The sequence below is a fragment of the Jaculus jaculus genome, chromosome X, assembly GCF_020740685.1.
Source record: "Jaculus jaculus isolate mJacJac1 chromosome X, mJacJac1.mat.Y.cur, whole genome shotgun sequence".
In the NCBI taxonomy this organism is placed as follows: domain Eukaryota; kingdom Metazoa; phylum Chordata; class Mammalia; order Rodentia; family Dipodidae; genus Jaculus; species Jaculus jaculus.
Window position 1 is genome coordinate 112,925,205 of NC_059125.1, and position 24,041 is coordinate 112,949,245.

Genomic DNA, 24,041 nt, shown 5'->3' on the forward strand with positions numbered 1-24,041 from the left:
TCCCCATTACAATCATTGTAATTATATATATACAATATCAACCTATTAAGTATCCTCCTCCCTTCCTTTCTCCACCCTTTATGTCTCCTTTCCAACTTACTGGCCTCTGCTACTAAGTATTTTCATTCTCACGCAGAAGCCCAGTCATCTGTATCTAGGATCCACATATGAGAGAGAACATGTGGCGCTTGGCTTTCTGGGCCTGGGTTACCTGACTTAGTATAATACTTTCCAGGTCCATCCATTTTTCTGCAAATTTCATAACTTCATTTTTCTTTACCGCTGAGTAGAACTCCATTGTATAAATGTACCACATCTTCATTATCCACTCATCTGTTGAGGGACATCTAGGCTGGTTCCATTTCCCAGCTATTATAAATTGAGCAGCAATAAACATGGTTGAGCATGTACTTCTAAGGAAATGAGATGAGTCCTTTGGATATATGCCTAGGAGCGCTATAGCTGGGTCATATGGTAAATCAATCTCTAGCTGTTTTAGGAACCTCCACACTGTTTTCCACAATGGCTGGACCAGATTGCATTCCCACCAGCAGTGAAGAAGGGTTCCTTTTTTTCCACATCCCCGCCAACATTTATGATCATTTGTTTTCATGATGGTGGCCAATCTGACAGGAGTGAGATGGAATCTCAATGTAGTTTTAATCTGCATTTCCCTGATGACTAGTGACGTAGAACATTTTTTTAGATGCTTATATGCCATTCGTATTTCTTCCTTTGAGAACTCTCTATTTAGCTCCATAGCCCATTTTTTGATTGGCTTGTTTGATTCCTTATTATTTAACTTTTTGAGTTCTTTGTATATCCTAGATATTAATCCTCTATCAGATATATAGCTGGCGAAGATTTTTTCCCATTCTGTAGGTTGCCTCTTTGCTTTTTTCACTGTGTCCTTTGCGGTGCAAAATCTTTGTAATTTCATTAGGTCCCAGTGGTTAATCTGTGGTTTTATTGCCTGAGCAATTGGGGTTGTATTCAGAAAGTCTTTGCCAAGACCAATATGTTGAAGGGTTTCCCCTACTTTTTCCTCTAGCAGTTTCAAAGTTTCCGGTCTGATGTTAAGGTCTTTAATCCATTTGGACTTAATTCTTGTGCATGGCGAGAGAGAAGAATCTATTTTCATCCTTCTTTATCCAGTTTTCAAAACACCGTTTGCTGAAGAGGCTGTCTCTTCTCCAATGAGTATTTTTGGCATTTTTATCAAATATCAGGTGGCTATAGCTACTTGGGCTTACATCTGGGTCCTCTATTCTGTTCCACTGATCTACATGTCTGTTTTTGTGCCAGTACCATGCTGTTTTTGTTACTATGGCTCTGTAGTATAGGTTAAAATCAGGTATGGTGATACCACCAGCCTCTTTTTTGTTGCTCAGTATTATTTTAGATATTCGAGTTTTTTTGTGATTCCAAATGAATTTTTGGATTGTTTTTTCTATTTCCATGAAGAAAGCCTTTGGAATTTTGATAGGGATTGCATTAAATGTGTAGATTGCTTTAGGTAAGATTGCCATTTTCACAATATTGATTCTTCCAATCCAGGAACAAGGGATGTTTCTCCACTTTCTAGTGTCTTCTGCAATTTCTTGCTTGCTGACTCCAAGTATTTTAGATAGATAACATTCAACTTGTATGTACATATGTGAAAGAAATGAATACGCAAATAACTTTCGTACTTCTGTGTCTTAATTCTGTAACATTTACTTGGTTGACATAAGAAAAAAAAAACAATCTGGTGTTTTCTACTTCATCTGCCTTCTGTTTATACCATACACCCCACATGGCTGCTACCTAAAATAGAAGCTGTAGCATTTATCAGTCTAACTTGCTAGGGAGTTTCTCACAATGACATATTTTTGTCATTCATTTACCAATCAATGACATTTAAACAGGTCTAGATTATACACATTTTTTTTCCTGTTGTTCTAAAATAGAAATTATATGGAACTCTTTTGTATATATTGCTTACTCATTCTTTGGAGAAATTGTTGGTGTTTCTGATGGTTTGCCATAAGTAGTTTGTAGGAATGATCTGGCCCGATTTTGCTCTTCTCATCATTTAAATCCTTCACATAGGGATCACATTGAATAATCCAATGGGTGATTGCAGTTGGCAGTTTAAATCTTAAGGGCAAGGTTTATGAGTAAGACATGATGCATAGGAGTGCATTTCCTCAATACTTAATGGGGGCATGTTTTTAGTCTCTTTCCACTTCGGTCTTGGAAAAGAATTCATCATGTATGGAATTTTACCTGGATTAAGTTCTACTTTCACCATGACAAATGCTTGACATGTTGGCAGAAGCATGCGTACATCAGTACACTCCTGCTCCCTTTTGCTTACCTTCTCCAACAAGTTCCATGACTGTTTTGAAGGGGTGCTAGAGAGACATCATTCAGGAAGTAGGGAAGCTTCCCTCCTTTTTCTCATTCCTGTGGATTTTGCTGTGAGTTGCGGCAACAGGCTACTCCTTAACTGTTGTGAATCCTTAACCAAACAAATGGCACAAATCCTACTGGGTCTGTTAATTCAAATAGCATTGAGGGCATTCAAAAACTAATAGGCAGTTTATAGTTCTTTGTATTTCCCTAGGAGAAAGCTGTAAATGTTCAGCAGCAAGTGGCCTGGTCCAGCATAGATGAGAGTAGTATGTAGCAGGTGATCATGTGTGTGCATGCACATGTTCACAGAGTGTGTATTTAAACTTGGATTTGTGGTGATATAAAATTAAAAGGATTTCATATGAATGGGCAAAGGATGTTATGGTGGAAAGGTCAATGATTCAAATATAAAAATGCTTTATAAAATCTAAAGTATTATATCTTCACTATTTTCTATGCATTTGGCAACTTCATGGAAAAGTACTTGACTTCACATTATTTTCACAAAAGTAGACAATGAAGTCAAACAATTCCTTACAATTTCTCAGGGCTGTCTGAAGTGGTTGTCCAGATACAGTAATTGGCAGGACATTTAAAGTTTTTGCTTCAAAGAAACTGTTCAAATGCAATCTGTATATAACAAGTCTGTCTTTTATTGGGTTTCCCCTATCTAGGTATTCAAGAGACGATATTTTTACTTGACTCAACTTCCTGATGGCTCATATATTCTCAATTCCTATAAAGATGAGAAAAATTCAAAAGAATCTAAAGGGTGCATCTACCTGGATGCCTGCATTGACGTTGTTCAGGTAAGGCTATCAAGGCTGTTTTTATTTTTTTAATTTATTTATTTATTTGACAGAGAGAGAGAGAGAGAGAGAGAGAGAGAGAGAGAGAGAGGGAGGGAGGGAGGGAGGGAGGGAGGGAATGGGTGTGCCAGGGCCTCCAGCCATTGCAAATGAACTCCAGATGCATGCGCCTCCTTGTGCATCTGGCTGACATCATGGGTCTTGGGGAATTGAACCTGGGTCCTTTGGCTTTGCAGGCAAACACCTTAACCACTAAGCCATCCCTACAGCCCAAGGCTTTTTTCTTCAAGAAGGAGATGAAGGTTGATGAACTATAAGGAATCACAGCATTTTTTTCTCTTGGCTGATGGCATCTCCATCCACCAAAGCATCCACACTAGACACCTCTGTATCCTCTTATTACCCTGCTCTTGCTCAATATCAGTATTTGAATCTGGCTGCACAGTGCCTCTTGAATATGTTGTTTGCTTTCAACTTTCTCTTGTGTCTTATCTGTCTTAAAGTTTTGCCATCTTGCCTCCGGGTTTTCTGTCCTCCTCTCTTCCATCTTCTTGAGACATAGATTAGGTCCTTCATTTGTCTTCTCAAAATTCTTGGCTTTTGATTTTCTGTCTCACAGCCAGAAACCTAAAGCTCTTACTATGACATTCAAGGCCCACCAGTGATGTGCCTTTACCCTGTTGTCTGACCTCACCCCCTGCATCTCCTTATACATCTGAGTTTTAGTCATAGCAGGCTCTCTCTTCCATGGAGTCATTCACAGATATGGCTTGCCTAAAATGTTCTTTTGTCTTTAAAACCTTTCGCTGTCGCTGGGCCTTGAGCCCTGGGTTGTGCACATGCTAGGCAAATGCTCTTCTATTGAACTATATATCCTAGTCCATCTTTTATTATTATTTTTTTTAATTTTGAAATAGTCCCTCACTAAATCACCCAAGCTGCCTTTAAATTTATTTTGTAGCTCATTTTTTATCCTCCTGCCTTAGCCTCCTTAATATCCGTGATTGCAAGCTTTCCCCTTAGGCCTGCTCCCCCCTTTCCATATAATTTCCTCTTAAGTTCTGACTTGAAGCTTATCTTTTGAGACTCATTATCACCATGAAGCACTTTCTGTTTCTTTCTTCCTCACTCTCATGCCCCCTCCCCTGTGCTACGTCTTACATTTTCCTCTGTCATGTCAGTAAATTGCAGTAATTTGTAGTTCACTCTACATATTTCTTTTTGGATGGCAAGGACCCTATCTTACTCATTTCTGTATATCCTATAATAATTAGCAAGGCTGTGCACATACCTTAGGGAGTTAGCAAATGTTTATTGATTTGAATTACTGGAGGCATAGACCAAGGGAAGGTGGGAAATATAGGGCATAGTAATAATCTGAATGGTAATTTAATTGACTGAGAAGGAGGAGCCATTGTTACAGAGGTAGGGTGGTAGAATACAAAGAATACTGAGCTCATCAGGAAGCAGGAGATGGCAGTTCAGTATCCTGGATTTGCCAGGGCAGTTTCAAAACTATAGCGAGATTGATAATGTCTGTATACTCTACCATGTAAGAATGCCATGAGGCTCCTTTGAGAACACTTAAAAGTATAAAGAGTTATGTAAATAGAACATGCTATTATTTATTTTTGTTTTGTGTGTAGTGTTGGTACTGGGGATAGTCTTGAGTGTGCCTTGCAAGTGCTACACTGTTGAGCTGCAGCCTTAGTCCACAGGTATTTTTGAAGTATATGATAAGCTGTTTTTCAAATTTGACTGGAAGAGAAAAGGTACACAGCATTTCTGGATTTTATCAGTTAACCCTAGTTCACACTGACCTTTCTTTGTAGTGATCCCACAGTCATCTATTTATGATTCCCTCTCCCCAATATTTTGAAGTATAAATCTTTTTGGATTGTTGTAGCAGTTTAATTTCATCATCCTTTGGGCTTTGATGAGAAGAGGTATATTTCTTGGTTCCTTCTTGAATAATGTCCTGCAACAGAGAATAACACATTTATGAACTTTTCTTGTATTTAATGCTTAGGCATTTGGGAGGGGATATTGTGCAGAGAAGGTCACAAAAGGAATGAATATATCATTTTGTTTGCAAATAGGAGGAGGTTTTTGTTTCCTTGTGTTGCTGGTATTCAACATAGACCACTTCATATATTTAGATGAGGGCTGCAATTGGATGTGAGCTACTTATGCACTTCCTTATTCCTCCTGTAATGTATTTGCTATTGCACATGATGACATGAAATAAGCATCTGAATTAATTAAATATAAAATAAGCATCACATTTTGCTTCAGGTCACATTTAAGCAAGCTTTATAGCATCTAATTTGAAAGATCTGTAAACAAGGAAAATTTTACATGAGGTAGAAATAGCAAAATGTCTGTACCTTTGTGCTCAGTCCTCAGTAGAACAACAATGATATGCTTTATGGTCCAGATGTGTCTATTCCTTGTTGAAAGAAGCAATTATTTCATAAAAGTATTTATGTACATATGTGCTGAGCTGAGGTGAAAATAAATCAAGTGATAAAATCTAATAGCTAAAAGGTAACAAGAGTAACTTGAACACGTGCTTTCCTTTTCTTTTTCTTCTTCCTAGTGCCCCAAAATGCGTCGTCATGCTTTTGAACTGAAGATGTTAGATAAGTATAGCCATTATCTGGCTGCTGAAACCGAGCAGGAAATGGAAGAATGGTTGATAACGCTGAAAAAGATTATTCAGATCAATACTGACAGTTTAGTGCAAGAGAAAAAGGAGACCGTAGAAGCAGTACAAGGTCAGAAATTTTAAATACTTCTTTATTGCAGTACAGCCCTTGTATTTAATCCATGGGAATGCCCTTTGTGCATGGTAAAGATAGAACTCTTAATACCAAAGGTTGACCTACTTCTTCATTCAAAGCAACTATGAGGGCTGATAGACTTTTTAAAGAGTTGCTGCATGGGCTTGTGACACATAAAATACAACCAACCTAAAACGAATGAGAAATTCATGGCAGAATTTCAAAAGTCCATTAAAGTTTTCCCTGTGCTTTCATAACCAAAATTCTTTGCCATAAATCTAGTAGGAGAGGATGGGGTGGGAGTGATAGGATAGTCCTCTTAGGTGATTAGTAATGGTCTGTATGGCTTGCAACATCTGCTTTTAATGAATTTGCAGAGGATGAAACTAGCAGCCAAGGCAAAGCTGAGAACATCATGGCCAGTTTGGAGAGGAGCATGCATCCGGAACTGATGAAGGTATATCTTTTTTATGGCAACTTGCCTTTAACTGAGACAATGCAGGATTAGCTGTTAAGGATTTAATACTGGATTCCATTTGGAAATGTCATTTCCAAGTGAAAAAACCATAGCAAATTAGTAAAGCAGGTTGCAATTTAAAAGAAACATTGTACTCCTAATGATAGAGTTGTGTCAACTAACAGTTAAGAAAATCTTATTTTTTTTTTCTAGACACCAGGAAGTAATTCGAAGGCTTTGTGATTTTCATAATTTTATATACCACATTTTATTTGATTCTGTTGATATGTCATTTATAAAATAAATATCCTTTCAAGGGGCTAATAAGGCAGCCCATGCACATGATGTTCAACTGAATGACACATGCAAATTTTATATGCAAATTACATGAATAATTTCATCAGATAAAGTCTGGTGAACAGACATTATTCATGTTGTTTACTTTCCTCTGTGGCATTTGCAATGAACCAGTTGTCAAAATGGAGAGGCAGTTACCTTGCATGTTGGTAAGATAATATTTAACTCTGTGTGTTTTATATTATTAATTAGAAAGCTATAAACCACTTACTCATTTAAATCCTTTTGAACCTACTTATGTTGTGGCTTTATTTGTCTCCCTAGACTACTGAGTTATATACATTTAGGAGGTTTTTTTTTCTTTTTTTAAGTTTTATCCCTCTTTTAAACTACAGTTTTTCAGAATGTAGCAATATAACCATGATGCCCTGACCCATGCTTTCTAGGACTTTTGCTAATTTCAGATGAATACTCTGTTAATCTTTATCATACCAGGCTTTGCAGGTCATTATGATTCCTAAGGCAATGGAATCAAAATTGTATATATCATTTCATGGTTTACACTATGAGTATGTAAAATTTGATATTTTCTCATTTTTTAATGTGTATCCAAACTGTCTTGGATTTCTTTTTATATGAAATTTAAGAGCTTTCTTTTATTTTTTATTTATTTTTATTCACAGAAAACATTGCTTTATTAACTGCGTTTGCCAGCACACGAGGTCTTTTATTTTTGACTATTTTAGACATGTATATAATGTATTTTGATCATATTCACCCCCATTATCCTCATTCCTCTCCCACCCCTACTAACCTACCCCCTTTCTTCTAATTAGTCCCCTTCATTTCTTCATGTTTTCTTTTTTATTTTTGTAACCTACTGAGTTAAATTAGGGTTGCTTACATGAACATGGGTGAGGAGTTATTTACTGGAATATGGCAACTTATCAGTGGCTGCATTACTGAAGAGCATGACTCCTCTCTCAACAACCATTAGCTGCCAATACCTCCTCTGGGGGTGGTGGTGGTGGTATATTAAGACCTCTTTCTCCTCCTCCTGGATTCTTTTTATTTTATGCTGACTACAGTATGAATATTTTTTTGTGTGTTATGGAAATGTGCATAGAAAAGATAAGAATCTGACCTATAGCTTATCATGTGTCATACATAGTGTTGGTGGTATACTGCTTCTCATCTGGTCAAGAATCCTTTATCCATCTTACATATGTGGAAACAAAGAATATTGTATATTATTTGTGTCAGATTACAAGTCATACACACACACACACACACACACACACACACATAATATTTAGTACTGTTTTGTAGAAAATGGAATAACATTATATACATATATATGTCTTTTAAATTTCAGTATGGAAGAGAAACAGAACAGCTAAACAAACTCAGTAGAGGAGATGGACGACAGAATCTCTTTTCTTTTGATTCAGAGGTTCAGGTATTGATATATTTTTTTCAAACATCATAAGAGTTGTTGTTTGTTCAGATAATTAATGTCTAAAATGTTGGAGTTACTTATTTTTTTCACTAGTGGGAAATATAAGTTTTTTCTTTCCTATGTCTGTTTGCTTTGAACAGGAGGACTATCACATAAGCTAATAGCATGGCATAGATTATGTGTGCTTTTTCTCAGTTCCCTAGATTCTTTTACCTTTCCCCTAATTCACCATGAATAAATTAAATAATGCTTATAGATGATTGCAGTGTTCTTTGAATTCATTAAATACAGCTGTGCTCTAGTGGAAGTGAATGTCTGCAACACAAAGTATACAAAGCAAAGTGAGATATATTTTCCACATTTAATGTTGGCATGTAAAAATGTGATCATTTTGATTTCTGGATTAAAGTAATTTTAAATGGAGGCTTATGTAACAAACTGCAGGTGTATGTGTATTTTAACCTTATTTATGAGATTTAGGAAATTTTGCATAAAGATACTTATTTTCATAAAATATTAGTATTTGATTCCATGATATCTTCTAATGAAATATTTGATTTACTTAAATGGAAAACAGCTGCACTCTATAGATATTATACATAGCCTTCTTAAATAAAAATATTATTTGTGGGAGTTACATTTTCATTTTTGTCCCTTTTTCTACATGAGATTTCTAATTAAAATCTTCATTTTGTTTGAAATAATCATGTAATACATAAGTATTTAGTGTTTTCTCAATGAAATTATTTTAAGAAAATACAAAATAACTTGAGGAAGGCTAATATTATTTCTTTTTCCTTCTTGCTTCATGCAGTTTCCTAATTGAAATTGAAATTTGCCTTGAAAATGAAAAGGGATATAGTGTATAAAGCATACTTTACTAAAACCTACATAAAATACATTTTTGGAAAAACTAGTTTTTAAACATATTTAATTTCTCTTTTCCCCACAGCAGTTTTCTATTGCTTTAGTGTTCGTTATGTAATTTTGAAAAAAAAAAGAGAGAGAGAGAATAGAAGCTTCAGAAATGTCACCTCTAAGATACTCTCTCTCAGAAATGTATTTATCCCAAGCGTGCCTGTGCCTTTAATTTCCCTCAGTGATTGGCTCTAATTGGACATGTCAGCTCTTTGATTGTGTACAAAGGAGGCAATTGACTGTGGTTGAAACTAAATCCAGTGTCTTTAAAAACTTGTGGTGTAGTGTTTTTGTGGTCATGAAACCGAACTGATTTTATGTTTGAGTTGTTTATCAATGAGCTACAGTGAGAGAAAAATCCGCAATTGTGATGAAGCTTTAATGCAAAAAAAAAAAAAAAATCACTGAATTTACCATTGATTTTAGAAGGCTGTCTCACCACAGGGTTACTGATGTTGTGTCAAATAGAAAAGGTGAAGTACCATCCCATAATTTTAACCTTTCCTTTCCTTTTTTTTCTTTTCCTTTCCTTTCTTTCTTTCCTTCCCCCCTCTCCCCCAAGGTAGGGTCTCACTCTAGCTCAGGCTGACCTGGAATTCACTGTGTAGTCTCAGGGTAGCCTTAAGGAACTCAAGGTGATCCTCCTACCTCTATTTCCCAAGTGCTAGGATTAAAGGCATGTGGGCTCAAGTTCAATGGTTTCTTTTGGCTACAGTTTGATGTATAGAGACATGATTTTTACCAGTAATGTCAGAGTAATGAACACTGGCTGACTGAAGGGGATGGCTCAAACTTTGAACTGCGGGGGAAGGCAATATGGCTTAACATTTGCTCTCACAGTCCTCACAAAGGGAAGGATTTGGGGGTTGGGGAGCTTTGGGCCAATTCCCCTTCACATTCCACTGTCTGAGTAAGACAGAAAAGAGAGCAGATAAATGGGCGGAAATTAGAATTGATCTCCATGGCAATGACTTGCCTCTGCTGGCTCCACAGATAGATAAGTGTTGCAGAGGGAGCTGTCTGGTCCCACACATTTGTATTTCTTTTGAAGATAAAGTTAGGGCAGGGGAATCATACTTTCAGGTATAAATTTCATACATTAGCCCTTTGAAAGAGGGATTTTGCAGGGATACAGACTAGTTCAGAACAACTATAATTATGTAAGATTCTTTGGGCATAATAACCTGTCGTGGCTTGGGTGGCTTAAGTAATTGACACATTTTTTGTGGTTTTTAGCCTGAGTTTTCCATACTGGGAGTGTACTTTTCTCAATTTTTCCCAGTCATGTCCCACTGATTGTGTCTGTGACTTTAATGAAAGTGTAAGTTGTCCCCCTTTTCTTCCCATTTATGCACGGAATGTAAGCATGTTCAGCCATTCTGAGTAAACAGGGGTACTTAGATTTCCTGAGCCTCTGGAGAAACTTGGAGTTTCTTTGAAGAGAGACAGATGTCTGCCCTCCCCAGTGGAATTCCTTGACTCCCAATACCTTTTGTGTTTTAAACTTGCATTCAGCTTGAAATACCAGTACTTTTTTTTAAAGTATTTCTCAGTGGCAGCCAGAATACATCCCCAGCACTGTTAGAAGCCGAGCTGGCATTTATCCATTTCCTAATCAGATGCCTCTCCCTGTGTTCATCCTGTAAACGTAGGTGGTCTCCCAGACTCCAGTCCTGACTGCTTCTCACCCTCGATGCCAGTAACTTTCAAATCCAGATTCCCAGCACCTAACCCTTTCCTAGTTTTCCATCCACCTACTAATAATGACCTCAGACTCAAATTACATGCCAAACTAAATCCATTTCTACCTACCATACCCCAATTCTTCCAATCATTTGTATTTCACAGCTATGTCCATAACATCAATATCTATATGGTCTCCTAGGTAAGAGACCATTTTGCTATTTCTGTGGCCTTTTGCTGTCGATTTTGCTCCTGTAGATCTCATAAAGGAAACAAATTTGACCATCTTAGAATGTATATTTTATGAAGGGCACAAATGATAAACAACTAAATAAATATGAAAAAGTAGTATTGGATAAATCAAAGAAAGGAAATACAGACTTTCAAGAAGTGTGCAGTTTTCGACAGGGAGTCAAGGGAAGATCTCTCTGTAGAAGTGCCAGTTGATCAAACATGAATTAAATGAGAGAGGAAGCCATGCGGCTCTCTGGGGGAAGAAAGTTACTGACAGAACCCCAAATCCAAAGGCCCTGTGGTCATAGCATGCTTGTATGCTGGAAAAATAACCAAAGAGGCCAGTGTTGTTGAAGCAGAGAAATGAAGGATCAAAAATGATAGGAGGTGAGGTCACAGATAGCAGAAGAGGCTAAGAGTCATGCCATATTGGTCTTTGTAGATCATGATAAGAGTTTGTGACCTGTGGATTGTCTTAGATCAGATTTTCATCAACTCTACATAGGATTTCTTCGCCAGTGTTTGAAAATTAGTGTAAGAGCTCTTCAAAAGTTTGTGACATAAAAACATTGACAAACAGTTCAAATGAAGAATGGACAGGGCTGGAGAGATGGTTTAGAGGTTAAGAGCTTACCTGTGAAGCCTAAGGACCCCGGTATGAGGCTCAATTCCCCAGGGCCAGATGCACAAGGGGGCACATGGGTCTGGAGTTTGTTTGCAGTGGCTGGAGGCCCTGGCGTGCTCATTCTCTCTGTGTACCTGCCTATTTCTGTATCTCTCTCTCTCTCTCTCTCTCTCTCTCTCTCTCTCTCTCTCTCTCTCTCTCTCAAATAAATAAATAAGAATAAAATATTTTAAAATGAGTGGACAGATAACTGTTGTACTCTGCCATTTTTACTTTATTAATTGGAATCTATGTCAATAAATATTAATATGAATCTTTTATAAGTGCTTGATATTATTTTGTAGAGGTTGGACTTTTCAGGCATTGAACCTGATGTAAAGCCATTTGAAGAAAAGTGTAACAAGCGTTTCTTGGTAAACTGCCATGATTTAACTTTCAATATCTTGGGTCACATTGGAGACAATGCAAAAGGACCACCCACAAATGTACGTATGACTTTTCCTCCTATCAACATACTAAAAGTATATTTTCCTTTTTTATGACTGAGAACAAAGTTCCTGGATGAAATTTCTACTGTTACATATGAAAAAATTGACACAAAGACTTCCACGCCTCCTTTTTGCCAAAATATGAGCATATTTTCATCTACAGAGTATTCATGCAAGTCTTATCTCCTTAGAATAGCAGATGGAGAGAGCACTTCCCTTCAGGAGGGACACATCTCTAGGACCGAGAAAATCCAACTCACACTGTGAATTTTACTAGGGAGCATGATTTCTGGGAAATTGGTTCATAGCAATGAATAAGTATCCCCAAAGCCCTGGTGGGGCACACATGCTATGCTAGGCCCCCTTCCTAGTCTATAGAATGAGATTCATTTTGGCCTATATAATTACTATATGCCATGCCCAGAAATACTTGAAGCAGTAGATGTAAAAAAAAAAAAATCATTAAAAGACTATTTTATGTTCTTTATTTTTGGTGTCTAGTTTTTAAAAATACCAAGTGATGATGGATTATTTTACAAAGTAGCTGAAATGCACCAGAACACTTTTTCATCAATAAAGGGTTAATCTTTATGCCATCTGGCATGAAATTTCTCTTTGTGACCAGCTTCCAAATGCCATCTGTAGGGAGGAATCTTGTCTTCCAAAACTGCTGATGGGGCAAAGCTTTTGTCAAGAATTTGATATTGACTGATATTAGCTCTCATGACATGTATAGTCTAGTAAGTTGGAACTTAACAGAAGGGGAGATTTTTTTCCTACTCTACGTTGTTGGCATTTTTGTGGAGGTGGTTTCATTGAATGTGTAGAGAAATCATTTGTATTAATGGGTTAATAGTTTCGATGTAGATTTTGATTTCTGCTCATTTTCAAAAATTCACAACTTATGAAATTATTTATACCTAACAGAAGTTAAGACTAAGTTGTTAGTTCTGGATAGTCCCTCTTCTGTACAGTAGTACAGTTTTAACTAAATGTTGAACTCAGGAAGTATATTAACAAAAACTTGAATGAAAGACTGATCTTGCATTTTGTTTCTTTCCCATTCCAATGCCCCACTTAAACCTCTTAACATTTAAAATGTAACTGTTTTCATTCTTAGGTTGAGCCCTTTTTTATTATTCTTGCATTATTTGATGTAAAGAACAATTGTAAGATTTCAGCTGACTTTCACGTAGACCTAAACCCTCCATCTGTCCGTGAAATGCTGTGGGGCACATCAGCCCAAGTGGCCAATGATGGAAACCTAAAGGGCTCTTCACCTGAAACTTTCATTCATGGAATTGCTGAATCTCAGTTACGCTACATAAAGCAGGTAAATAGTAATATTTTGCTTTCAGAGCACATTTGGAACAAGAAAGAAAAATATCTGTGCCTTATATTTCATGCCCTTAGATCAAGTTGCTTATGGTATTCAATCTCTTAGAAGATCTATCTGTATTTTTTTCTGGTGGCTAACAGTACTGTGATGGGCGTAAAATGGAGACCAGTGAACATGCTAATAACATATTAGCAAAGTAACATTTTAAGTGGATCCATGATGTGAGATTCAAAGGAGGTATTTTGTGAGATAGAATGCAATATACACACAACACCATACACACATGAATCTTCTGGGCAAGTTGATAGGTAATAGGTGACAAAAGGTTCTGTTTTGTTTTGTTGTTGTTGTTTTTTTCTTTTGAAGAGAATCTCACTGGCCCTATGTTCTTATATCCATTATAAGAAGATAGTTTTAATGGAGTGTAAAAGTTCCTGATACATATCTTTCTGTTTGAAAAAGCAAAGTGGGAGGACTGCTGTGTTCCACCCATAATGCTCCTCTGTACTATTCTGTCTGGTGCTAATAAGCTAAGAATTGTCTTAAGAAAGAGCCTACCAGTTCCCAGGCATCCGATCAGAATGGAGACCATAGAGATTTGATAGAGCCCTCTGGATATTTTACCCTGAAGGGAAATAAAAGCCTGGCAAAGAAGTGAAGTGGGAATACATGTTTAAATAAGACTGATCACATGATAGAGATTGACTTTTTCCAAAATAAATATATAGTTTTATTTTTATTATAAATGTTGCATTCTTAATGCTAACAATATAAAAAATATAAAGAAAGTTTAAAAAATCACACCCATATGGAATTTACATAGACCTCATTCCAGAAATTTCTGTTGTTATATAAATAAAATAAATAAATAAATAAATAAATAAATAAATAAATAAATAAATGTGTGTGTGTGTATAACATCAACAGATGTTGTATCAACAGAAATATATATGTGTACATTCTATATACTTTTATGAGATTTATATCATATTCATAGTATTTTATACACACTTATGCATTCAGTGTCTTATGTATCTTATGTAGATGTCTCCAGATCACTCACATTCATTTTAAAAGCTAACATGGTATTCTACGAGTTAGAATATTTGTAATTTTTTATATAATAAATGCAGCATTTTACATTTCATGCATATGGCTTTGAAAAAATTATTTCCAGCTAAATTCTAAACATTGAGATTTTGAGTGTCAAAGTTATGCTCATGACTACAGGTTGGCTAGTGGTATAAGGCTTCTTTATAAGTTCTGTCACTGTTCATGTGGAGCTGTGGTAGGTTTTGCCTAAATTTTTTCACTTACAGCCTCTTTGCTCATTACTTGTCTATGGATGTCACAGATATGAACATTCCAGGACAATGGAAGTGGTATTAGAAGTATTTGTGAACCTACTATTGAATTATATGTTACAGTTTCCCCCATAATATAACGCATATCTTCAATGATAAATTTATTGCTTTATGTCAAAGTACTTACCTGTATATTGGTACAGAATGTTGAAATTGTAGATCAGGATGTCGTTCAGTAATCTAGATCAGGAAGAAAGAAGACCAACATTATTATTTCATTTTGTTTCTGAGATGGGATCTTATTCTGTATTCCAGGCAGATCTGGAACTCCTGGGTTCAAGCTACCCTCCTGCCTCAGCCTCTTGGGTAGCTATCACTATAGGTATATGCCACCACACCCAATTTTAACATTTAAAAAAATACCTTTTGTGTGACAGCATTTCCATGGGTGTCTCTTGTAGCCAAAATAGTCTTATGAAATGGTGTAAGTATCGTTCTTTCACAGGTGAGCAAACAGAAGCCCTGGGATGTTGGGTAAGCTGCTCATTATTATATAGCTGAGAGTGGTAAAGGCAGGATTGGGACCTAAATCCTAGAGAACTCCATCAACAGTGTTATAATATATAGAAGTACTAGAATACCTACCACCACTACACGCCTCTCCAGATCCTGGGCTCTATGCAACAATCTCTCTTGTTCTCTAGAAGGAGTGGGCAGTAAAATGGGTAAGATTTGCTCTGGGGAGAGAGGTACGACCATACTTCCTTGGTGGAAAAGGAGGAGTAGGCAAGAAGCCTTTTGTAAAGGGACCGAATTCCCAGCCCACACTGTATTCTTGGGCTTTTTCTCTGGCCACTTCTACCTCATTTTAGGACCAGAATGACACTAGAAACTGACAGAAAACAAATCATGCCCAGGCATGCTGGCACACGCTTTTAATCTTGGCATTTGGGAGGCAGAGTTAGGAGGATTGCTGTGAGTTCAAGGCCACCCTGAGACTACATAGTGAATTTCAGGTCATCCTGGGCTAGAGTGAAATCCTACCTCAAAAAAACTGAAAGCAAGCAAGCAAGAAAGAAATCAAATAGCTCCAAAGACTACATCCTCCTTGGTCAGTGAAAATGGACTTCTATATGCCCCAGCATTCTCTTCTGTGGCTTGGAGCTAGTGATAAATACCTGCCAAGTGGCTTGTAAGGCCTAGACACAGTGTGCACTCGCAGAAAGCACTCATCACTATGACAGGCACATTGCTCAGTGAAACATGGCTGCTAGGAGTCACAGCAATAGCAGTGATCTTTTTTTTTTTTTTTAAATTTTTTTTGTTCATTTTTTATTTATTTGAGAGCGACAGACACAGAGAGAAAGACAGATAGAGGGAGAGAGAGAGAATGGGCGCGCCAGGGCCTCCAGCCACTGCAAACGAACTCCAGACGCGTGCGCCCGCTTGTGCATCTGGCTAACGTGGGACCTGGGGAATGGAGCCTCGAACCGGGGTCCTTAGGCTTCACAGGCAAGCGCTTAACCGCTAAGCCATCTCTCCAGCCCTAGCAGTGATCTTAAATGAGTGAAAATGGCATGCTTTTGTCCACTTGCAAGTATATAAAAATGACAATACTCATTGCTGGCATTAGTATAAATAAATGACAAGATAGTGGAGAATGAGGAATAATAGTTGCTCAGCAAAGGGTAGTGACTGAAATGAGCATTCTTGCTAGTCTAATCTACTTGAATCCTGTGATATGCTGGGAGCATGGACCCCAAAGGTGAGAGGCAATATGGTATAGGCTCTTTGTTCTAGAAGCTCAGGCTGTAGTCTTCTCACCCTCTTCTTATGACATAACCCTCTCTTAGCCCCCCTCCTTTCAGAACCTGTAAAATACATCCATACTAGTGTCTGCAGTCAAGGGTTTAATGAAAACTGAGTGTGATAAAGCATGCAGTTAACCCATCACAGTTCTATGTAAGTTATTTCACTGATAAAATTGTAGTCACTTTTATACAACTAGAGTCCCAGATATTTAGGAGACTGGGGCAGCAGGATAATATGAATCCATGGATTTTAGGCCAGCCTAGTCAACACAGAAGGATAGATGGAAGAGGAAGGAAGGAAGGAAGGAAGGAGGGAGGGAGGGAGGGAGGGAGGGAAGGAAGAAAGGGGAAATGAAGAAAAAAGGGAAGGAAACACAGAATAAGAGCATGTGTGTATGTATGTGCGGGTACATATGGCACAGCATGCATGTGGAGATCGGAGAGTACAAGCTCTGGGTGTTGGATCTCACCTTGCATCTTGTTTGAGACAGGCTGGCACTCTCTCACATTTCTCTTGCTTTCTCTTTGCTTTTTCTCACTCTCTCCTGCTGGAATGCCAGAATAGCTAGTCTGTGAGCTTCATAATTCTCCTGAGTTTGCCTCCCATTGCTGATAGTACAGACATGTATATTTCTTGCATCTGACTTTACCTGGGGATTTGAACTCTGATCCTCAGGCTTGTGTAGCAAGCACTTTTGACCAGTGAACCACCTCCTCAGTCCAGGAAAGCTTTAAAAAAGATGAAGTGAAACTGGCAAAGAAATTCAACATGGGAAAACAAACATTATGGCAATGCAGACCCCCACCTCTTAAAAATGGAAAAAGAAGCATTGGGCTTAAGGTGTACTGTTCCACATACCTTCAGCAGGGGCAGCTTGGGCAATCTGCCAGCCCAACTCACAGCTTGAGCAACATGTTCCCAGCAATACCAGCAGCCAAGCTCTGTGACCTTGACACACTTTGATAAACCACACTAGTAACAACCAGATACTTAGCATACATTATGTCATTTAGTCCACACAACAAGTTTACAAAATTGTTACTTTCAGCTCCCTCATTTCATAGATGAGAAACTTGAGACTTTAGAAAGATGTGAAGTGCCTAAACCCATAAATGGCCAATCCAGAATATGAACCCAGGACATCTGACCCTTGAGCCTTTTTTTTTTTTTTTTTTTTTTTTTTTTGGTTTTCGAGGTAGAGTCTCCCTCTAGTCCAGGTTGACCTGGAATTCACTATGTACTCTCTCTCAGGCTGGCCTCGAACTCACGGCAACCTCTGCCTCCCCAGTGCTGGGATTAAAGACATGCATCACCACACCTGCTCCCTTGAGCCATGCTTAACCACTTTGTTCATGCTTGCTATTTGGGAATTCACAGCCATTATCCAGGCTCATTACAAGCTGTTTAACTTTGGGGTGAGTTGCTCACTTTTATGCCCTGTTTTCTATTTTGCCCCATCACACTCAGAGCCTTCAAATTGGAACAGATGAGCTAATGTGTCTCAAATGCATTGAAAACGAATGTGGTAATATACAAAGCAGGAAAATAAAACTTGGTAGAGACCCAGGGATGGATTTTTCTACTCAAATACACTTGTGTGATGCTTCTTCAAATGACAGACAAGAGCACTAACAGAATTTAGAAGATAATATATTTGGAAGGAACCAAATTATTCAGGGGATGACTTGGTTATTCCACAGAAACTCAAAGGGAAACTAATGCAACTTTGGTTGTGCCTATATTAGTGCCCTTAAATACAGTGTCTTTACATTTTGGATCATCTTCTTCCTACCTTCACATGGATAGCACCTGAGCTCTTCTAATGGCAACAAAAGAATGTTTTTCCATAGTTACTTTTTTGTTGCTGGAAGAAGCAGCCAACCAGAAGCAGGTCATGAGTGGAAAGGGTTTATTTCAGGATTATGGAATCCTGGGGAAGCATCATCATGGCAGAAGAAGCTGGCTCACTTCCATAGATCCATAGCAGAGACACCAGCAGCTAGCAAACAAACAGCCAGAGCTTAAACTGGATTTTACACACCTTAGGGCTGGAAGATCTGCCCCTGATGACACCTCCTCCAGCAGGCAGCTGGCAACTTGAGTTGCAGGCACGACCTCTTACCAATAACTGATGGCTAACCTCACAATGCATGACCATCATTCCCCAATGAGGAGGGTCCCTGTGGAGGGCGAAGTACAGGGAGGAGGCTAACGATGGCACCAATATGGCTGTATACACACTATGTACATAACTAGTAAAAAAATACCTCAGGCTATGGGGGACATACATTGACATTAAAACCACCACATAGGATGATTTAGTTTTCATATTAAGCAGAGCAGTGAACTGTACTCTTCTTAATTGCAGTTGATATGAATCATAAGTGAATTGCCTTGTAGTTACATGCAGCTGCACTTAAAATATATATCTACTTGGGAAATATACACTGTATTAGTACATGCTAATTAAACCAAACTACATGTTCTGTTCATTAGGTCTATGAAATCACCTTGCAAATACAACCAAATAGAAGCTACATTGCAACAGTGGCATTTGTACTTCTGGGAGTTAATAGATGCAAGGTTGCTAACTAAATAAGGAATCTGTTTGGAAAGGAATCTTGGAGGTTTTGAAATATATTTGAAAGTAGTGTGACCTTCTGTACATGGTGGCACAGACCTGTCATGTCAGTACTTGGGAAGCAGAGACAAGAGGATTGTTGCATGTTCAAGCCAGCCTGGGTTACATAGCCAGACCCTGACTCAAAAAGCAAAACAAAAAAAAGTTTATTTCTAGAATCCTGGACACAGTCCTATGTTGAATATCAACATTCTGTACTATGTACAGTACTAGGAATCATTAACCAAACAGCCATATGTACAATGTTACATAAAACTCTAACAGAGGTACTTTCTTTTTTCCCCCAGGGAATCTTCTCAGTGACAAATCCACATCCTGAAATTTTTCTAGTTGTGAGAATTGAAAAGGTGCTCCAAGGAAACATCACTCACTGTGCAGAACCATACATCAAAAATTCAGATCCAGTAAAGGTAATTCCTAAAAACTAAAATGTTAATTTACAGTGTATCTTTCTTTGCATGCATCTGTGTGTAGAGCAGAGGAAAGGGTGCGTGTGTATATGTGTGTTCACATGGGTATGTGCATATACGTGTGTGCATACTTGTAGAGGATAGAGGTCAATATAAAATGCCTTGTTCAGTTGCAATTTACTGAACCCAGAGCTTACCAGTTCAGTTAGTCTAGCTAGCCAGCTTGCTCTGGGGCTCCACCTGCCTCCACCTCCAGAGTGCTGAGATTATAGTTGTGCACCATCATGCCCTGCATTTACATTGATGTGGAGTCCCTGAACTCAGTCCTCATGCTTGTATAGCAAGTGCTTTGCCAATTCACTCATGGGCCTAGCCCAGAAGTTACCTTTTACTGATATTTTAAATGACATTGGCAGTGACATTTCTTGAAGGAATGCCATATTCTCTGAAGATACTCACATGTATCCAGATTTACTCTTGTCTCTGAATCAGTGAGGACAAACAGTGTTAGGACTTTCTTTCATGACTCTGGAATATTAAATAGAGATTTCTTTTATTGTTTTGTTCTGCTGAATGTTGTCCTTAAGTGGCAACATTAAAATTTGGCATTATCAAAATTTCTAAATCATGCCATCCAGTTGTTTAGATATCATTGATCAAATCCCATCCTCTGATGTTATAAATGAGGAAACTGAGACATGGGGAAGGAAAGGGTTTGTGGAACAATTCATTAGTACACTAAAGCTGATGCATATTTAAGAGCCATCAATCTATTGTATGCGGCATTTCATTATACATACAAATAGTATTTATTAAGTGGAAAATGCCAAGGAGATGTGTGACTAATTTGTTTGGGGGAGGCCTTGACAATATACATAAAAGGTTGTAGCAGTCTGTGTCCCTAGGGACAAGCATCCAGCTAGCACCTGGCAGCCTCTTTAGGCCCTATGGGCAGTTGATCTTTGTCATGTCATATTGCCTGTGCAAACAGCAGCTCCTGCCCACACCAGACTAATTGCATTGGCTCTTGTCACTTATGCCTTATCTTGGGAGTAGAAAGGTCAACTGTACCTAGAACCAACTTCTTCAAAGAATAATGACCATCTGCCTGCAATGTGCAATGAAATATATATTAAGATGGCTTAAGGTATCCTCACAAGAGGCTTTTGGTATATCCTGTATTTGTTTTGCCTGACTTCTGAGCTGTAGAAAGCTCTGTTAATGAGAAAACCTATAAAAATACTTTTTGAACTGGGCATGGTGGCATATATCTTTGATCCCAGCAGTCAGGGGAAGGACCATCCCTGTTAGTTCAAGGCCATCCTGTGACTACAGAATGAGTTCTAGGTCATCCTGGGCTAAAGTAAGACCCTACCTCAAAAAATACATATAATATATAATTTTTCTTTGAGAGAGAGAGAGAGAGAGAGAGAGAGAGAGAGAGAGAGAGAGAGAGAGAATGGCCACACCAGAGCCTGTAGCCACTACAAAGGAACTATAGCTGCATGCATCACCTATGCATCTGGCTTAGGTGGGTCCTGGGGAACCAAACCTGGTTCCTTAGGTTTCACAGGCAAGCTCCTTAGCTGCTAAACCATCTCTTTTGAGCTTATTTGGCTTAGTAGTAGAGTTCAATACCCTGGGTTCACCACCAAAAAATGAAAAATGAAAAAAAGAAATATTTCAGTTTTAAAAAATAGGTAGTAGACATGTGTTGCATTTTATGCATGGCTCTTTCTATATTTATTTCTAGATTCTTGATGTTTTATAATGGCACATTGTGGGGAGATTATGTTTTGGAGTAAATCCATGGCCGACTAAACAAATCTTAATCCCATCTTTTTTCCAACCTTAGACAGCCCAGAAGGTTCACAGGACAGCTAAACAAGTATGTAGCCGCCTTGGACAATACAGAATGCCCTTTGCTTGGGCAGCCAGGTTCGTGTAATGTAATCCTGACCCTTCTATTTCTAGTGATCTTACAAGTAGACAATGTCCTTACCAGCATTCAGGGGCCTGATTCTGGCAGGCCAATTGTACCTTAGATCAGAAGAAAGTCTTTTAGAATTTCTTGTGCACCAAAGACCACTTCCCAAACCCTTTTCATGTTTTCATGTCTTTTTAGAAAAAAAAATTGACTTGGTTTACTCTTCTAATACCTCTTAACTTGATTGCATTTTAAGATAGAACTTACTTGCTGAAATGATGGATTTTTTTCCAGAGTACTAAAATTTTTAATGAATTATGTACAGTACACCCATTCTTTCAGAGTTGGCTAAGTTCATGATTTGAAACACTATCATGTAATAATTCTGGAAAATGTATCATAATTTGATGGCAAAGAATGCAGTCGTGAGTTACAAGTTTTAATCAGTAGATTTCTTGCTTCCTGGTGACAAATTCAGCTAGTACTTTAGGAGTGCAAGATCTGGAAGCATACATTATGTGGAACCCTTATACGATAGTAGTTTGTACTGTTTTAAAATATTTTATTGTTATTTATTTATTTGAAAGGGGGGGAGAGAGGTAGAGAAAGAGAGCAAGAATGGGCACCCAAGGGCTTCCAGTCGCTGGAAACAAACTCCAGACTTATGTACCACTGTGTGAATATGGTTTATGTGGGTCCTGGGGAATCAAACCTGAGTCCTTTGGCTTTACAGGCAAGCGCCTTAACTGCTAAGTCATTTCTCCAGCCCTGTACTATTTTATCTGAATCTTGTGAGTCTATAGGCAGAAATGGTTAAAACCTATTTTTTGCTTGCTCACTTTGTGTTAAGTTTATTGAATTATTTGTGGCACAGCCTGTACAGCTCACTGGAACTTGTGGAGAAAGAGCACCATGTTTGAATAATTCAATCAACGATGTTCATTAGGTGCTGTGGAACAGCACAAGATTAGAAGATTATGAGTTAAATAACTTCTATATGTCACTGTAATTATTTGCAGGAAGATCTTGAAGTGTTTTGCATGCTGATGGTTGAAAAGTCACTATTTTCCTTGTTTTACAGACTGGTAAAACTAGATAGCCCAGGGTGGATGAGCAGCAAAGAGTAATGCAGATTGGCATCTAGAGAGTGAAATATGGCTCCAATCTGAATAGTGCATTGCTGCTGGTGGTATTGCTGTTATTATGAATAATGGTTATTAACTGATAACTGTTTAAAGCATTGACTGATGCAAGTGCTTAATATATGTATGCTTTTCTTTTTTCCCTCTTTCCCTTCCTCCATTCCTTCTTTTCTTCCTTCCTTTTTGGAGTCATAGTCTTGTCAGTGTAGCCTGGCTTGCTTAGAATTCACCACATAGACCAGTCTGGCCTTGAATTTGTAATCTCCCTACCACTGCCTACTGAGGGATAGGATTATAGGCATGTGCCACCATAGTTGGAATAATGTATATTTTCTTAATAGACATGTACCATTACACCATCTTGGAGATAAGGAAATGGAGACATCAAAGTTAAAGATAAAGACAATAAAATCCATGTCTAAATTTAATAGTGTGTGGCAGAATAGGATCAGGACAGGGACATTTGTCTTTAAAAGTCCATTTAACCACTAAGACATACAGCTGTCCTTTGCCAGTTGCAATAACTACTTGATGATGTTTTGCCAGTCAAAAAAAGTCAACTCTGACATCTTTATTCCATGATCTATTGAGGAATTATGTTTTTTTTTTCCTTCTTGAATTGTTTCTGTTGTCAGCAACAACAAGAATTTACTCTAAAGACTGCTAGAGTATTTAAAAGATGTATGATAAACCCTTGTTACTAGAAATAAAGGAGGTATACTTAGGAGCTATGGGGTTAAGGACTTTAACTGCATCTTCAGAGGCTCTGCTGTGGTAATTAGGTTTCTGACTATCACTGCTTTCAGTGTGTTGAGTGCTTATTATTATTTTCCATCTTAGTAGTAAAATTAGCTGCTTATAAGTAGGAGGGAACGAGGAAGAAGGAATGGTTCAAATTCATGTCTACATAAATATAATCCAACTCTATATAAATCTATCTTAAAGATTGAATTTGTTTAACAACTTTATGGTGATACCTTTTAAATTTGATAAAATGCATACATTCTAAATATCTAACTGCATGAATGTCCACAAGTGTAACCACCACTTTAACCAAGGTACAGAACATGACTGGGAGAGTTTCCTTTGGGCCCAACCATCACACCCTCACCCCAGGCAGCCATCAATCAGATTATCACTGTGGATGAATTTCTATGTATCCTGGAACTTCATAGAAACAGGACCATGCAGCATGCACACTTGGGTTTTGCTTTTTATGATCAGTATGTTTTGGAGATACATTTATGTTGCCGTGTGCATTCTTTTTGAGTAGTATGCCATTGTATAACATGCCGCAATTTGTTTATCCATTCACT

General features: G+C 37.9%; 1 protein-coding gene across 3 annotated transcripts in view; it reads left to right on the top strand.

Moving 5' to 3' along the window:
- The window catches only part of Dock11 (dedicator of cytokinesis 11), a 225,854-nt gene that overhangs the window by 90,017 nt on the left and 111,796 nt on the right, over positions 1 to 24,041 (top strand). For all 3 annotated transcript variants that reach the window (XM_012951928.2, XM_004671477.3, XM_045141070.1), the window contains exons 7-14: positions 3,072 to 3,206; positions 5,806 to 5,983; positions 6,367 to 6,446; positions 8,119 to 8,202; positions 12,007 to 12,147; positions 13,271 to 13,483; positions 19,534 to 19,656; positions 21,512 to 21,594. In XM_012951928.2, the coding sequence (XP_012807382.1) occupies positions 3,072 to 3,206; positions 5,806 to 5,983; positions 6,367 to 6,446; positions 8,119 to 8,202; positions 12,007 to 12,147; positions 13,271 to 13,483; positions 19,534 to 19,656; positions 21,512 to 21,594 (1,037 nt within the window). The remainder of the gene's footprint in view (positions 1 to 3,071; positions 3,207 to 5,805; positions 5,984 to 6,366; positions 6,447 to 8,118; positions 8,203 to 12,006; positions 12,148 to 13,270; positions 13,484 to 19,533; positions 19,657 to 21,511; positions 21,595 to 24,041) is intronic.